Source organism: Astyanax mexicanus, chromosome 24 (assembly GCF_023375975.1).
Source record: "Astyanax mexicanus isolate ESR-SI-001 chromosome 24, AstMex3_surface, whole genome shotgun sequence".
In the NCBI taxonomy this organism is placed as follows: Eukaryota; Metazoa; Chordata; class Actinopteri; order Characiformes; family Acestrorhamphidae; genus Astyanax; species Astyanax mexicanus.
In genome coordinates, this window is record NC_064431.1 from 14,652,915 (window position 1) to 14,664,288 (window position 11,374).

The 11,374-nt window shown below is 36.2% G+C and overlaps 1 protein-coding gene across 1 annotated transcript; it reads right to left on the minus strand.

Annotated features, from left to right (window-relative positions):
* Nucleotides 1–1,764: 1,764 nt before the first annotated feature.
* nabp2 (nucleic acid binding protein 2) lies at nucleotides 1,765–11,003 on the minus strand. The gene is made up of 6 exons (XM_007248315.4): nucleotides 10,409–11,003; nucleotides 7,044–7,182; nucleotides 5,757–5,828; nucleotides 4,525–4,600; nucleotides 4,373–4,430; nucleotides 1,765–3,166 (listed from the first exon to the last, which is right to left on the minus strand). The coding sequence occupies exons 1-6, from the start codon at nucleotides 10,485–10,487 to the stop codon at nucleotides 3,009–3,011; spliced, it is 582 nt and encodes a 193-aa protein (XP_007248377.2). The 5' UTR covers nucleotides 10,488–11,003; the 3' UTR covers nucleotides 1,765–3,008.
* Between the last annotated feature and the right edge of the window lie 371 nt (nucleotides 11,004–11,374).

Sequence of the window (11,374 nt, forward strand, 5' to 3'; positions counted from 1 at the left end):
TGAATGCTTAATGTATTTAAGCAGAGCAGGGTTATGTGTGTCTGTGTAATGAGGGAGGGTGTGGCCTAAGGAGGTAAACACCCTACATCAAGTTGTGCACAATTATTAGGCTTTTTTTTTTCTTTATGCAAAATTGGCCAAAAAAAACAAAAAAACTAGCCTACTGCTAGTTTTTAGAAGACACTTTCTTTAAGCAGTGGTACAGGAAGAAGTCTGCATCTATTAAAAAGACAATGTTCTTTTGCAGGACAATGCTCCATCACATGCATCCAGGTACTCCACTGCATGGCTGGCCAGTTAAGGCATTAAAGATGAAAAACTTATGATATGGCTCCCTTCCTCACCTGACTTGAACCCAATTGAGAACTTGTGGGCAATTCTTAAACAGAAAATTTACAGTGGCGGAAAACAGTACACCTCTTGAACAGATAAAAATAAAAAGTGAGATGGAAAAAAATGTTTTTCATTTAGATGCGTAATAATTCTGCACAGTAATAGTTGCATAATAATTGTGCACATATAGATATTCTCCTAAGAAAGCCAACACCTCACTTTTACTTTCTTAAAAAAATATGTTTGAGGTTTATTAACATTTTGCATTGACACAGAACACTGTAGTTGGTGACTAAAACAAATAATTCTCAAAAATAAGACTTGCCTAATAATTGTGCACACAGTGTACAAAAATGTAAACATTTGAGTCTAAATAAATAATGTTTAGTGCAAGATAACTACTTCGTAAAGTAGTGCCACACCTAGCTGGACTGTAGTTTGAGTGCAGGTAGTTTCACACTTTTTCTGTGGACACTTTTGGGTCATTTACTGATATTATTCGGTTTGAAACACCTTATAAATATGTTAGAAGCACTAAAGGTAAATAATATTGGTTGGGGAAGGAGATCTCACCTTTTTTTAGGTGTTTTTCCTCAATGGGTTTTTTCTTGTAGATGCTGGGATTTCATCGCTATCATTAGAAAGAGTAAGTTCTAAATTCTTCTAACCATATATTTATTATGTTTATGTGTGAAGTGATTCCTGAGTAATTAGGCTGAGAACACAAGGTGCGATTTTGGACCTAAAATCTGTCCGTAGGGTTCTAAGGGTTACGTTTTTCCATTTTTTGCTGACTTTAATTCATCTGCATTTCAAGTTAAAATATCGTACATTTTTTGCATTAAAACTTAAAAACGCCACAATTGTGTCCCCCATCCCTCCTCCTCTCTGCCGTATTGCAGAGTTTATCAGGTGGTTTCTGCAGCCGCACCTGTGCACCCCCACTCTTTCAGGCGGGCATCTCTCCGCTAAATGCCACGTGGAGGCAGCGAGCACCAGGTGAGCAAGGCAGTCCCACCATAATTGTGACATGAACCACAGCTCTACAGGACCAGCCCCAGCTCCCACAAGCAGGAAGAAATGACAGATTCATGACAAACCCTTTTAGGAGGCTGCAAAAAAAATACACAGGTAACTCTAGCTTAAAAAAAGTACATTAAAAAGGGATTGTGTGTAACTGCATAAGATACATACCCTACTTCTAAGCATAAAAAAACCTTAATCACATACTATTATTATACGCAAATGTATACACAAAGCTGTTTTTAATGTTTGTTTTGTAAAGATGAATTATTGTATGGCCCTAGAACTTGGTAACTGAATTACAAAAAAAGAGCAGTATACTAATCTAAAAGATTAAAAGACAGTCTAGAAATGTTCTATTTACAGAATGTGGGTGTGCTGATTGTAACATTTAACAAAAACGCCAACTTCATATACAAAATGATTTTTACTTACATGGGACATTCAACATGACCAGAAACAACAGCAGACTAATTAAAACTCATTAAACTATTGCCCTTTGTTTTTATCTCTGTACAAATTAAGACAATAATCTTTGTATGCACTATTTGGCTTTTTTTTTTTGAAGGTTATTCTGGTGACAAATTAAACTTTAAACATATGATTTAAAGTAGTCATTCTCACATGTATTCCAAATACACACAAAAATCATACAGTTAAAAACAGCCATGCTTAGACGCTCCTCATCCATCACTTTAGGATACATTTAACTGTCTTAGGGTTCATTTTCTGGTTAGGAGTTGAGCGTAATCCTGGACTGTATTCTGTTCTTTCACTGGAGAATCTCTATTTAAAATGCTGTATAGTCCCAGATTAGGTTTAGTCATTGTCATAGACAAGGATTAGTCCTATTGGACTATACAGCATTTCGAATTGAGATTGAAATAGTTTAATTTTGATCAAATTTAAACAAGAAATTGTTTTTTTTTTTCTTTCACAAGTTTTACTTGTTTAACAGCGTCCATTACATACAGCTCTGAAATGTAGGCCTGTCACAATAATTACGAAATTGACTTATATCGTACAACAAATGGACATGTCCTCAGTCTTGTCTATTTTTGTTCAATACAAATAAAATATTTCATTCATGTTTAATTTACTTAGGATATAGAATTAGGATATAAAATTTAATTTTTAAATAATAAATTGTTTTGGGACAATATATTGTCCAAGCAAATGTGGTTATCAGACAGGCCTACTGAAATAATTGCACTATATAAACCCTCACCCCCAACTAGAGTGAATGAGCAAGGCCAACTGTGCCCTCTGAGACGGCTGGCAACATAATTGCGTTTTGCGTTGAGGGAAACTGAACTGGCAACCTCCTGATAATAAGAACCAACAGAGCAGTTTAGATTGCACTCCCTCAGTTAAACACTTCATAATTCCAACCATTTCTGTAGGACAGGTCATATTTTTATAGTAGATTTTGTTTTTCAATGTGCTGAATATGTTCATATCTGGCTAACATGATGAACATGCCGTGTTCCATCAAATGTAAAGGAATATCTGGTTGTGAGAATCAGTATTTCCTGGATCCTCCTTCGATCTGGGTGATGAGATGAGCAGAGCACGACGGAGAGTCTTTACTGAAACGCATTATCTCCCAATGCTGCTCCATCTCCTGATATACGAGGAGCTCTGTGCTCTGATCATCTTTTAGCCGAGCGTCTCGTCTCCTTCCCGTTACTAACGGCGCTCCCTGCTGCCGCTCTGCTTCCATTCCCGGCACTCCCCCGCCCACCGGACTGCGCGTTGGTGGAGCTGGCAGGTTGAGAATTTACTCCGTTTCCATTGGTGGCATCAGCACCTTTTGAATTGGTACAAAAATTATATAGTCAGTAAGTATGTTCTTATGAACTCAAATAACTAAATAAATGTGTGAACAGTAGGGGTGTGACCAAGATGTCGTGGCACGAGATTTCGCGAGATTAAAACGTGCTTTAACCTGTCCCGCGGGAAAAAAAATAGTTTAGTGTGGACTTTTTAAGTAGGATCTGGCAACACAATTATTTGGGGCTTTTATTTGGCGCCCCCACTAGTGCAGCGTTGCATAGGCTGCATACCCACGTTTTAAGTTGTATGTCTGGCTGCATTTTGGCTCCAGTTAAAAACAATAAACGGTAACGGTAAATACTTTAAGTAAATCCTACACATAACTGTTTCATAGGCAGGTGTACTAATCCCTTAGCTCTGTACTGTATTTTAAAAAAATGTTTTGTCTCTGTTTGCACTTCAAGCATAGTCTTAATATAACTGGTTATGGTTATTAATAGTTAAATTACAAGAGATTTAGGAGAAAAAAACACAAACCATAGGCTTAATATGACTGGTTGTGGTTTGCACTTATTGTTTGCACTATATAAGAGCTAGAAAAGTTTTATTTATGTTAAGTTTGCATTATATGATTTTGTCAAATAAAACTCTAGTTTTCAAGTTTTCATTTTTGACGTTTTCTTTAAAATGTTATTTTTAAATCTCGCCTCGTTCTCGTGAACCCAGTATCGTGTCTCGTCTTGTGATATTAGTGTCTCGTCACACCCCTAGTGAACAGATATTAGGGAAACATGCTAAGTTCAAGTTCTGAAATCTCTTGACAGCAGAGCTTCAGCCAGGAAGTTCTTCTCTGAACTGTTTGTTACAGGGAGAAAATCTGTTTGTGAGCCTGTCCACTCCCCGGGTTGCCAGGTATAGGACACACCAGCAGGTAAACCCAGCCTTAAACGCAGTCTTAGCATCCTTCAAAGATTAAGAGTAAAACACCAATACAATTTTGGCAAAGTGTTTGAAAGATGGATTGACAGCTTAGAGCTCAGAAGGACTACCAGAACATGAAGCTGCTGAACTTCACCTGAACAGGTTAACACTGAGCTTAAGCATGCATTAACTAATTTCAACATTCAAGCCTTTCCTCTTTCCTACTCAGTGCTTTGCACGTGCAGCTGGGTTATCACGGTAGTGAGAATTTGAGATGGGTAAAGTGGTCCAGACTAGTGCTGGAAGAAGAAAAACTTACCAGCAGCACCTGAACCGTTTCCGCTGCTGTTAATGTTGTTTCCTTGGTCATTGAGCCCCTAACAGGAGATAATGATAGACCAGATTATGACATCAATCTACATTGGTCACACTAGCAGCTTTACACCACAAACAGAAGGAAATCCAGCTTACCGTCTTATTCATCAGTGCCATATACTCTGGGTTGGGCTCACTGAAGTTTGGCACCTCAGAGTACACCATGCAGAACCTACAAAATCAGGATCAACAGCTAAATGACAATGCATATCATTATCATTATCACAGTATACAATGTAGGGGTGGGCGATATGGCTCTAAAATAATATCACAATTTTTTGTGGTATTTTCACGATACCGATACTTTTGGCGATATAACACTGAATTAGAAAAATTATTTAGAATTTTATTATTGCATGCAATATGATATGGCTAACTGAGAAAAATAATAATTTTATCAGATTTGTAACAGAAGTCAATGATCCAGAAGGTCATGATACTAGTAATGCACTTCAAATGTCTCCATATATTCAGGATTAAAGTAAAATAAATCATACTGGACAGATTAATATGTCTCAAGTAGATATCTCATGGGAAATGAGAACAATGTGAATTTTTCTTTTGCTAAAAACGGCAAAAAAGTAGTACCCTGATCTGATAATTAGGGGTGGGTGATATGGCACGATATTTCAGGATATAATATTGTTCATGATATTCTAAATTTTTGGCGATATCACAAACGATACGGCACACCCCTTATACTTTGTCACAGTTCTGTTTTCTGAGCACAATGTTGATATTTTAGTACTTAGTGAACACTGGACAACTTTGTTGTTCCATTAAAACAGTGCATAATGAGATTAAGAGAATTTACATTTGACCATGTTTTTACTAAACACCTGAAGAGTGTTCTTCCTTACAAGACAAATAGACAAATGTATTGCGTATAAATATTTACTATGTGTGTCTTTGTATGTATTTCATCTCTATTTCTGTTTATTTTTGCTTGTAATCCATAGATATATTTTTTCATCTATTATTTTATTATGTTACTTATATTATCATTTCTGAAGCTACCAAACAATCAGCAAAGCATTTCACTATTAGCTAAACAGCGTATGACTGCAAATGTGATAGTCTTAAGATTTGATTTGAAAAAGAGCAGTGTTAAGCTTTACTAATGTTTTGTTTATTTTACAGCATTAGGAACCAATTTTTTTAAATAAATGTTTTGTTTATCTGTAATGATAATTTACGTGAATTTAGTCTCAATTGTCTTCTATGTCTGTTAAGTTTTGTTGTAGTTTAGCCACAAGTTTCTGTAATGGACCTAAAGCCTATTAATGCCCATTTAGTGGCTACTCTAATTAATTTAATTCAGTACTTACTCTCCGATCTTCTGCAGCTCTCCTCCTCTTCCTGTATATAACGTCAGACAGCCTTTAAATACTGAAGCATAGCTGAAAATCAAAAATACAAAGAGATTCGATACTGCTGCACCACAACACAATTTTAGCTTAATTACACAGTGATACATTACAGCAACATTGTTTTAATTACATCAAATCTTTATCATAGTCACATGGTTATAACTGCATTGCAGAGCAGGAAGACAGATGTATTATGATATCTTAAAGCTTGCTGGCAGTAAAATCATGATGGGAGTGTTGTGCTTATTGATTCTCCCACATAAGCTGCGGATTTCTTCAGCTCATCCTGAGTGACAATGGGCCTCTTGGATGATTCTCTGACCAGTGCTCTCCTTGCTCATTCTGTCAGTTTTGGTGGATGACCATCTCTTGATAGGTTTGCAGTTGTAGAATACATTTTTCCATTTTTGGATGATAGACTGAACTGATGCTATTTGTTCACTAGTGTTCTCTAACAAAGCACTGAGGCCTTTACAGGGCAGGTGCATTTATACTGAGACTAAATTACACACAGCTGGACTCTATTAACTAATAAAGTGACTCCTAAAGGCAATTAATTGCACTGTTTTTTTTAGGGGGTTCAAAGTAACAGAGTAGCACGTCACACTTTTTATTTAATTAAATGAAATATATATATGTTAAATAAAAAATCCATGTATCAATCATGTTCCACTTTCATGTGTTGGTATATCACTTAAAATCTCAATAAAACTCAATAAAAAGTTTGTGGTTGTAAGGTGACAAAAAAGTTCAAGGGGTATGAATACTTTTGCAAGCCACTGTGAATCAAAGTGAAAGTTCAATATCTAATTCTGAAATTGAATTTGCGTAACAGTGCAAAATCTTCAAATAATAAGCCTATATTTTAGTCTTTGGGGGTACTAAATTAAATACACTCTATATAAAAAATATTCCACATATATATTTCTGTATTTAATGTAATTGGAATTATGTTTTTGACACAGGTGGTGATGTATCCACAGTAGCCTCAGTGTTGAAGAAAATAATCACATTGCATAATCACATCACATTACAGTGACTGACTGACTGACTCATCATTTATGTAATTCTTTTATTTTTAGGTCGGGTGAGTCTTAAATTTAGTTTTTAGCTAAAAGTGAACATTCAGACATATCACAATTTTAACTGTACATAACATAAGCAACAGATGTTGCAAAAACTATATAAAAAACATAAATATACACTGGATCATATGTCAAATCTCTCTGATTAGACAAGTCTCACCCTTTGGTCAGTCGGATGATGTCACCGGTCTGGATGAGTCCCCCCACCTCATCCCACACCGATATGCTGATGCTGCCCGTCTTGTCGGCCACCTTGCAGGTGCGAACCTCGTGCCCATCTTTGGTTTTGGTGACCCTCCCTTAGAAAGAGCAGAATGGAGGGAGTCATCACCCCCCAGAATTTAATTTGCATTCATCCCTAATGACCTGCTATGTGTTGTGTAAGCACGGCGAACTGAAAGCTGATTAATTTTCTGATATTAGTTTGAGTCACTTTACTCTCCTGATTGAAAACCCAGACCAGAAACAAAAGGTCATGATGTAATCTGTTTAATAGAACTGCAACAATAACCCAGCCCAGTTCCAGCACTATGAAAATCCAGAGTCTATGAGAGTGCTGCTTAAACGTACTAAAGTGTCCATACACCTTCTTCATTTAAGCAAATTTGATGTTCACACACTTTGTGACTTTGTAAGCTCCATAGAAAAGTAATGACCAACAGATGAAGCCCCCCAGTATTGAACTAAGGGGTTCAGCAGGGTTTCAACATCAAGGTTTCACCAGATGATTAGACACTGATGCTGCAGCAAAGGTGGATACACACTGATTTCAAAAGAAACACAGCAAACCTATCATGATAATTACTTTTCAACTACTTGTATGAAATGTTAACATTGATATTGTCCATTGAGTTTCTTTGCATGTTTGTTTGCTTATTGTCACTGTCCAATGAAAAACATGTACCTCCAAATTAACAACTTAACTTTCTATAAAAGTCAGTGTAAAAAAAAAATAGTTTATTTCAGGTAATTCTGGAAATTTCTATTGGTCCATGCATCAAGAAATGTTGACACAGTCAGTGCAAGGGATTATGATTCAAGGGATTCAAATTATGGCAAAATAATCTGCCACAGTATTTAAAGACAACTATACACAGTACTTATTGTGTTTTGACTCATATGGAACCCTAAGGTGAGTTCAGGTAAAACATTAACGATGCATGACCACAACTTATGAATGCTGACCTTACACCAAATGATTTTTATATGATTTTACTGTTGCAGAAAAAATTCACATTTCGGGATAAGTTGCGGTCACGTCATCTCGATCGTTCAGTGTACGGCAGTTAGGATTGAAGGTCTAAGTCTTTTTCTCGTTCTGGTGTTGAGATAAAATCAACGGTGTTTAATATTATTCAAACTTTTTATGCACCGTTCTTGAAGTCTTGAGACTTGGCTCACGAAAATTATGTCAACAACCAATAGTAGAGCTACAGGAAGCTACAAGGCAAGCACGGGGACGTTTGCGGAACGGAACATGGGAGAGATCGGGAATGGCTCGGAAACAAAGGTTCTCCTGGAGTGTTCTTTTGGCTGCTTTTTTTTAACAAATCACTGCACACACACACAAAGGAAGCTGTGGCCAAACGGTGCCTCTTTTTCATCTCCATTGTTAAACATCTTCTCCTACTGTTAAAATCCAACAAAATCATGATGGGAAATAAAAAGAAAGAATCTAGTTGTAGTCTTTAAAATAGTGACTCTGACAGATCCCCAGCCTTTGCAAAATCTTAGTCTGTGAGTAAAAAGTCTGTGACTTGTCTTTAGATGTGAGAGGGTGTCAGACTTCAGTCTGTTAAGTCTTTTTTTAGCATCTTTTTGAAGTCGTTTAGTGCATGGTTAGCATAGAGCAGGGGTGTCCAAACTACGGCCCGCAGGCCATTTGCGGCCCGTTTTCTTTTTTGGAGCGGCCCGCGAGGTACTTTAGAAATAGAATGAAAATTGGCCCGCTGTTAAGCAGGTTTTCATAATGTGAGATTCAAAGTTTGGACGCTAGGTGTCAGAAACGGGACAAAGAGAGTAAAGTTGTAGCGCAGAAAAACGGGCCAAAGAGTCTAAAAGCGGAGAGAGTGCGCAGTTGTACTGCAGAAAAACGGCAAAAGAGTCTAAACGTTGCCGTAATTAAATTTTTATATTAAGAGACATCATGAAATGAAACATCAATTTGAAAACTCTTAGTTTACACAACACTGTCAAAGATAAAAATAGTAAGTCAAGTAAAATGGTGTGTAAATGAAAGTAATCAGGAAAATGTATTTTTAAAGTGGTATATTTCATTATTTGTTTTATTACAGAGTCTGTGGCCCGTGACTTCAAATATATTTCTCCTTCTGGCCCCCAACAAAAAAGTTTGGACACCCCTGGCATAGAGCATGCAAACTAGATTCTAATGCATGGCTATGACTTCCTAAAATGTGCAAACAAGATTCTAATGCATGGCTATGACTTATTAAAGCGTGAGAAGGAGATCTTAATGCATGGCCACAATTTATTAAGGCATAGAAACAATTACTGACAACCCCATGACTTTTGTATATTTATATACTTATTATGTATATAGAATTATAATAATATATTTTTTGCTGCACATGATTCAATTAAATAGGATTATTTTACACTCTCTGTAATGAAATATACAGCTGGGTCAGGGTTCTTTAAGCATTTATATCCTCAATATGTATATTGTGGATATAATAAGAACATTTATCACAAAACGTTTAAATATTTATAAAAAAAAATAATAATTAAAAGACCACTTAATAATTATGAGTTTCTTTGATTTTACCTAATTCAAAACCTCTGGAATATAATCAAGAGAAAGATGGATGATCACAAACCATCAAACCAAGCTGAACTGCTTGAATTTTAGCACCAGGAGTGAAATAAACTTTATCCAAAAGCAGTGTGTAAGACTGGTGGAGGAAAACTTGCCAAGATGCATAGAAAAACAGGGGTATATTCCAAATATTGATTTCTTAACTCTTAAAAGTTTATAAATATTAACTTGTTTCAGCCATTTCTCCTGTTCTGCAAATAAATGCTCTAAATGACTATTTTTATTTGGAATTTGGGAGAAATATTGTCAGGAGTTTATAGAATAAAACAACAATGTTCATTTTACTCAAACATTTACCTATAAATCGCAAGATCAGAGAAACTGATCAAAGAAACAGAACCTGAAATGGTCTTTTAATTTTTTTCCAGAGCTGTAACTTTATATATTTTCCAGCTCTAATAAACAGTACTTATGACAGTTATGACAAACATAGCTGAGACATTAACTAGTCATTCATTGACACTACTTAAGACATTATTAAACATTACTTACTATATGTTAATGCTTAATAATGTTGTAAATAATAATTAATTGAGGCATTAGTTGAACAAAATGTTGTCTTAACTAGTATCAGTTAGCTAATAATTAGTTGTGACACAATTAATATTATTATAATTATTTTAAAGTGTTAATTAGGGTAGTTTCCAGGTTAATAAACTAATAATCACAGAAAAAACAAGTTTCTGAACCTGTTTCCAGCACAATAAAGATGACATTCAGGTTCTTCAGTCCGGGCTTGATGTCCTTCACGTACGTCTCGGTGGTCATGTCTCCGGGTTCTGGTGTAGATTAATAATATTTGTCATTAAAACTCTGGGTTTCATTCAGACCCAGCTGGAGCTCTGGGGCTCTGATTAACCTGAACACAGCATAGGCAGCGGGCTAACTGCGATATTAGCACGGTTACTCCTCCAGCAGCTGAACTACAGCTGGAGCAGAGTGCTGTAAAATATTAAATATTATCAGAATCCTGTAGAACAGCAGAGCTGAGCTAGGCTAGGCTAACCGAGCTGTACCGCGAACTGCAGCGGCGCTCAGAAACACTAGTTACCCGTTAGCTTAGGCGTTAGCTCTGTTGCTAACGAACACTTGTAGACCTCAGTTCCGCGGTCTGTAACCGGGTTTAAACGGCTGTATTCCTCCTGTCTGAGACTCCTGACACAGGTAAAGCTCTCTGCAGCCCCGCTGTTCTCTGTACTGAGCGCTGTGCCCGTTAGCCCGCTATGCTAACTCACTAACGCTTCTGCACTCAGCGCTTTTCTAGCTGTTGTTGTTTTCCTACACCGTGACGTCACCAGCCTACATTCCCATGCTGAGGGTATCTGTCATTGAATTAAAACTGAATTAAATTCTGTAAAATTACCTAAAAAACTTCCTGAACTAACTCTGCAACTTAATTCTATACGAGTGCCTAATAAAATAATAAATTTAATTATGTAGAAAACGCCTTGAAAAATACACCAACATACAAATACACCCAAATTATTTTAATAAAAAGCTGTAGAATTCTTAATAACCAAAAAAATACTATATTTCTTCAAAAGGTATGAATTTTTAAGAAACAAATGTGAAGAAAACAAAAAGAATCCTTTTATGTCTATTTATTTATTTTTGTACTTTGTTACAACTAATGTGTCGTTTTGTAATATGTGTTT

Excerpts from the sequence above, each read along its gene's own strand:
- nabp2 (XM_007248315.4), bottom strand. The coding sequence starts at position 10,487 with ATGACCACCGAGACGTACGTGAAGGACATCAAGCCCGGACTGAAGAAC. Across the intron at positions 5,829-7,043 it reads ATCATCCGACTGACCAAAGG|CTATGCTTCAGTATTTAAAG; the intron begins GTGAGACTTGTC and ends TTTGATTTTCAG. Across the intron at positions 4,431-4,524 it reads TGGCACTGATGAATAAGACG|GGGCTCAATGACCAAGGAAA; the intron begins GTAAGCTGGATT and ends ATCTCCTGTTAG.